The sequence below is a fragment of the Prunus dulcis genome, chromosome 4, assembly GCF_902201215.1.
Source record: "Prunus dulcis chromosome 4, ALMONDv2, whole genome shotgun sequence".
In the NCBI taxonomy this organism is placed as follows: domain Eukaryota; kingdom Viridiplantae; phylum Streptophyta; class Magnoliopsida; order Rosales; family Rosaceae; genus Prunus; species Prunus dulcis.
Window position 1 is genome coordinate 23340321 of NC_047653.1, and position 6618 is coordinate 23346938.

General features: G+C 35.7%; 1 protein-coding gene across 1 annotated transcript; it reads right to left on the reverse strand.

Moving 5' to 3' along the window:
• Positions 1 to 744: 744 nt before the first annotated feature.
• Positions 745 to 5993, reverse strand: LOC117623844. The gene is made up of 4 exons (XM_034354846.1): positions 5850 to 5993; positions 4704 to 4763; positions 2034 to 3459; positions 745 to 1846 (listed from the first exon to the last, which is right to left on the reverse strand). The coding sequence occupies exons 3-4, from the start codon at positions 2521 to 2523 to the stop codon at positions 873 to 875; spliced, it is 1464 nt and encodes a 487-aa protein (XP_034210737.1). The 5' UTR covers positions 2524 to 3459; positions 4704 to 4763; positions 5850 to 5993; the 3' UTR covers positions 745 to 872.
• Between the last annotated feature and the right edge of the window lie 625 nt (positions 5994 to 6618).

A 6618-nucleotide genomic window follows, 5' to 3' on the forward strand; every position in this document is an offset into this window, starting at 1 on the left:
ATAAATTGTTACCAGGGTAGTGGGTTAATTGGCTCGGTGTTGGCTGAAGGTTGTCCATGGCTTTGTTGGATTGAAGGAAGGGAGACATATCATTCCTCGATTGGTGATGGGTTTTAATGGGCTTGGTTTGGGAAGGGAGGGAGATATATGGATGGGGAGAGTTAAATCGCAATGGTGAAGGAGTGGGTGGGGTTTGGGTGTGCCAAGAATTGCCCATTTACCCTAGGAGTGAAGCAATTTCCAATTTTGACCCTCAACAGTACACCATGCGCCATGCACATGCTCAAGTTTAATAGAAAAGGCTAACAAAATTGACCACATGACCATTTGTCCTAATGAAACTAAAGTTGAAGGATAACGGGATCTTTTTTATGTTTTGGTGAACAAAAATTTAGGAAAAGGAGAGGCTACTCCTACACTCAGAGCCAGGGCAAACCGACCTACAGTCGGTTGGACTGACACAAGGGACCATTATCCCCCTACCCTCTGGTATGGAATTACACATGATATTTTCTAGACTACCCACCAACATGGGATTGCTGGCAGCAAATATCGAACTCGGTTGGGGCTCAACGCAGCTCGCACCTTACCAACTCAACCAACATATGTTGGCGTTTTTGTGCTACCTTTTGCTTCAGTGGTTGTGTTACCTTACCTTCTTATTTCATTGACAGCTTGTAAAGAAAGTAATCCTGTGACAGTTTCCTCAATAAAAAATCATGCAAATATGAACAAAAATATAAATTGTACCGGAAAAATAAAAAACTTATATAAGTTTTGTACACTACAACCAAAATCTGCAAGACCATAAAATATTTTCTGTACACTTCTGATTATGCGCTCCAACCGCACCGACCACATTTACCAAACTTTTAAACTTCACCAACAGATTTTGGCATTTTAGTCCTTGGTCTACCGCGTCTCTTCTTAGTAAGAGGAGGCATGATAACATCTTCTGAACCCTCATGCATCACATTCTTAATGTCAGGTATGGGAGAAATACTAAACGCATATGAACATCTAAAGTAGCTTGACTTGAAGTGGTCATCAGTATACTCATGAATGCAACTAGAATCTTTTTGAATAGCAAAAAGTGCATGAACACAAGGAAAGCCTTTTATTTGCCACTCATGACAGGAGCACAAACGATTAGCCAAATCAACCTTAACACAGATTTCAGCATGCACATCATAGACAGAAGCACTACAACGACTAACATTCCAATTCCTACCAACCATCAACCTTTCGTTCAAGGTTCTCTCCATCATGGGACATAGAACAGAACACCACTGCTCTGCTTTACGACTCCATTCAGCCATCATTTTCTTGAGTTTACTCCTGATGCCATCAACCATTTGACAGATTGGCAAAGCACGTAGCTCAAAAATCCAAGAATTAAATGATTCAGAAGCATTGTTGCACATTTCACCATATCGATTACCCTTAAAATAGGCATATGACCAACTCTCCTTAGGAAGATCTTCTAAAAAAGTCATAACAGGAGCACCACCCTCATGTTTTAAATTTCTCATATTAACCTCAAAAGCAGCTTTTGTGGGAGCATAAGCGCATTTCAAAAAAAGATCAACAATGTGATCCCGGAAAAATTTGCCATACGTAGAAGGATATTTAGATAAAAGGTTCTGTTTCAAATGCTGCAGGCAAAATGCATGATGGGATGTTGGAAACATGTTTGAAACAGCTTCAGTGAGACCTTTGTTATGATCAGATATAAATGTAATCGTCCTACCTTGAGGAGTCAAAACTTTAGCTAAGTTTTCAAAGAACCAGATCCAATTTACCTCATTTTCCGAGTCCACGATAGCAAAAGCAAAGGGAAAAGATCCTGCAAACCAATAACATAAAATAGAATGGATGAGTAACCTGGTATTTCAAAGGTATAAAAAGACATACATTTATATATGTCACTTATCAAAAATCACAAAATATACATAAAGATGTAATTGTCAACCATCCACACACAGATACAGATCAATAATCACAGTAATAAAAATAAAAAATAAAATTTATACCTTGGTTTCCATTCTTTCCCGTGGCGCCAATTAGTTGCCCCTTATGCTTACTTTCTAGACCAGTCACATCTATGAACAACAAAGGTCTGCACCACCAAAAGCCCTCAATGCACGCACCATAACAAATAAACAATCTCCGAAAACGAGAAGTCTTGGGATCACACTCCAAGACACAATGTGACCCCCGATTGGATGACATTAAAGCATCACGATACCAAACTAATTGACTATAAGACGAGGATTCATCACCATGAACCTCACTCTTGGCCAAATTTTTTGCATGCCACGCAGTATGGTAAGAGATATCAAGAAAATAGTTCTGCTTAAAATCCTTGACAATATCAACAGGCTTAATAAACGGTTCTTCCTGGATTCGATCCACCAAAACAGAAGATATAATCCTTGAGCTCATCATCTTACTTTTCTCCTCACAGATAGCACCCGTGCAAGTGTGAACTTTATTTAAAGACTTAATGTAGAAAAAAACCATTCAACTGACACACTGAAGCATGTATACGCCAATTACATCCATCTGAGATCTTCTTAAAACATTCAGCAATAACATGTTCTTTTTCTTCTTTACAAAAGCAAAACGAAATCCAGTCGCAAAGGCATACTTACACAACTTGTTACGAAATTCAGCTACACCCCCTTCAAACTTCTGGCCCACATTATTAATATATTCCTTCCAACCCTGAGACAAAAGTGTCTCGCCTTCATGAAATCTGGAGGTCCTCAAATGTTCATTCCCATCAAAAGCACCACTATCTAACATGCATGATGAAGACGCTGCATGATTATATATTGCATCACCACATGTTGCATGATTCGATATTGCATCATTAGAGGCAGCACGATTAGATATTACATCATTAGATGCTGTATGATTAGATATTGCATCACTAGACGCTGTATGATTAGATGTTGCACCATTAGAAGTAGAGTGGCTAGACATTGCATCAGCAGACAATGCATGATTAGGAGCTCCAGGCGTTGCATGATTAGACGCTCCATGATCACTGCTGCATGATCAGATGTTGCATCATTAGATGCAGCATGATCAGGAGCTGCATGATTAGAAACTGCATGACTATAAGGTGTGTGATTAGGCGCTGCATGATTAAACGTTGCATGATTGCCATCCTTGTTATTTGAACTCAAAAGATCCTTCACCGAAATATCAACAAAACTACTCTTCAACATCGATAAACACATAAGCATCAAATGCACATCCATATCCGATTGCAGCAAGCAATTAGGATGCTCAGGAAGAGAATAGGTCAGCTCAAAACTCCCTACTTTTAGTTCCTTGAATCTTAAACACATCTCATGACAGATATCTGCATATTTACTATGTTCAAACAATGCAATGACGACCGTAACTGCACCATAACTACACCTTGCTATTCTAGCACTCTCCATTCCTCTACATGTAAAAATGACCAATACAAATCGACAGTAAGTATGAAGAAAAATAAAAATAAAAACTGAACAGTGAGTCAGCAACTACCCATATAACTAATTGTTATAACTAATTGTAACTGATCTATAGCAAATATTAAATTCCTCAACGAAATCAAATGTTAAACAATTATGTTAACAAATCATACTACAAAAATACAAAAACAAAACACGATGTAATTGAGTGAAACTGTCTCACGGTAAAACTTATTCCAAAACAGTAGTGTAATAAGTGTAACGAAGAGAGTTCCAGTTTTTCCGAAGCACTAGGATGCATCATTATACACTCTATTAACCACAACATAGCACTAGCTGTAAAACGATTGTTGAACAACAAAAATGACATAAAAATGAGAAATAAAAATGAGCATTTCGAACCAAATACCTCAACAATATCTCCAATCAATACAACCCAGATGCCAAAAAAATTTAAATAAACTAAAAGCAAACAGAAACACAGAAATACAAATTTGCACGATGAACAATACCACAATAACTACTTCAACTAAAAAAAAGAGATATTCTTAATAAACCAAAAATACAGATTTATGTGAATCAACCAAAGAAAATATACAACATGACGACGAAGAACAAACTGAAACCAAACAAAGAAAAATAGCTAAATAGCTTGTGAATGATTCGTATGAAGACCGATCAACTACGCGCTCCAAAATAAATGAAAGCTCTGGAGCAGAGTTTTAAACCAAGACAAACCTGAATCCTCAAACTCAGTAAGCATTACCCAAATGAGAGGAGAAAATAAATCAAAATTGAAAAACTTGGATGAACAAATCAAGCTGAAATCTTAATTAATGCAACGGAAAATTGACATTTTGAAGAAGAAAAAGAATCCAAATCTTGCCACTGATGATTCGTAACAAACTTGTTCATGTTTCAAGGGTAAAGGAACATCAAAAGCTGGTTGACCAACACTAGGGAGGGATCTAGCTTAATTAAATTGTTGAAATAAAGGATAGCATCCCCGAAATCACTTGCACTGGAAGACTGGATTCTATTTTTTAATAACTAATTACTTCAATATAACTTCCCTATAGAAATTGCAGGAAATCCTGGTTTTGCCTCATACATAAAAAAAAAAATAAATGAAAAATATTTATAAATAATTGATACAGATATAGGACAACTATCCAGGTGATTTATGTAAATGACTAGTTCATGATGTTGGAGAGCGAAGGGAAAATCATTTACAGTTTCTTTGGTTATCCTTGATTGGGTTGTTGATTTGTAAGAATCAAACCAGACTCCGACCTGCACATTGTACGTGTACAGTTCAAATAAGGAAAGAAGTAAAAACATGTCCTTCAAAGCAATGGTGTTAAAGATTAAAATAAGGAACAAACTGCACTGTTGATTTTGTATACACAAAGGAAGAGTATTATATACACTAGTATTACATGGAGATGTTGAATATATGTGTGTACAAAGTGAGATAGGACAAGTCTGCATAGAGTATAGGGAATTTTTCGATTGCCAAACTGTGAATCTGGACTATTGATCAAGTTGATTCTTGCTTGAATGCGTGGTCTCAATTCGCAGCATAGCAAAATAAGTTTTTTCCTAGCATACATAGAAGATTGGCACTAACTATTAGAATCTTGTCAAACTCAAATATTTCATGTTGGATAAATTCTGGGTTTTACTGATTTTGTTCCTATTTCAAATATTTCTTTTATGGTAATCTCCCTACTGTATAAAGGTGATTGTGACTTTATAATAAGAACCTCTGTAGCCTAAAACAAGCAAAATTTGATACTATTGAATAAGAAAGGGCTTTCTCTTAATTTCGTTCTTATTCCGCTGGTATTCTCCCAAAATCAACATAGGCTGTGTTCTAATCACACTGAGTCACTGACACTGTAGCATAAGCTTTTAAAAAGACAAGGCCAAGTTGGGTACTACTTGTGTATCTCTACTTATAAAGGTGATTGTGCATTTAAACAGAGAAGAAGACCAAAGCTCTATAGAGCTATTGGGAGCTACCTGTTTATGAGGTGAAACTGGCAGTGACTTTTAGAATTTTCACAGGAAATGCAGGGAGGTTAGATTTCTTGTGAAATTAATCCACAGAACTACCCAGAAATGAATCCAAAATCATTCACATCATAAACTCCTAAAAATTCAACACTGAAAACACTACATAACCATGAAAATCGGCAGAACCCGATAATGTATATTGGTTAATGGCTATATTAAAGAAAATTATGTTACAATATTGAAGAAAAAGTAAAAGCTAACATATCAGAAAATTTAAGAACGAAAACCAGTGATCGGCTAAGTAAGAATAAAAAAATACAAAATTTTCGAGAAATAGTATAGACAAAATAAATTAAGTACCTCAATTGGAGGATTAAACGAGGAGAAATCGGGAGCACTGGCTCGCCGACTTGAATAATGCCATAGAGGAGGAGGCGATGGGAAATGTCAAAACTTCGAACTGGGTTTTAGCTTTTGGATTGTTTTTGGGAGGTTTTAGTTCTCTCTCTCTCTCTCTCTCTCTCTCTCTCTCTTTTTCCTAATTTCATGAAGCGTAATATCGGTATTTTCGGGGGGAAAAACAATTTAATACTAGAGTAAATAGGGTTTAGGTGTAAAACTGGTAGGAATAAGGTAATTGTAAAACTTGTATCGAGGTAATGTTAAAACTTTTATTAAGGTAATTGGTCTTATGTTAATAATACTAGCCTCTCCGCACAAAGATAATGAATAGTTGTATTCCAAAGAAAAATAGGATTTCAAATCTGATTCTTTTAAATGTTTTACCATTTTCTGCTTTTTACTTTATATATATAGATAAATTGATTATATTTTTCTTTTAAAAAATTTAGCCAAGTTGGCTAGAGCAGTTGTACTCCCACTCTGCACTCGAGTTCGAATCCCCATCCCCTTATCGCTTGTATCAACAACAAAAAAGGCACTCACATGAATATTGTTGTGTTGGCAATTTATTTTTCATTCGGTTATACAATACTTATTTAGATAAAATTAAATAAACTTTTTCTTTGCTCAAAATTTTTTTTTCCGTATCCATGTAGAAAATAATTACTCTATACTTTTTATTATTATTAGAATATAGAAATTCAACTTTAGTATATAATTTTTTATT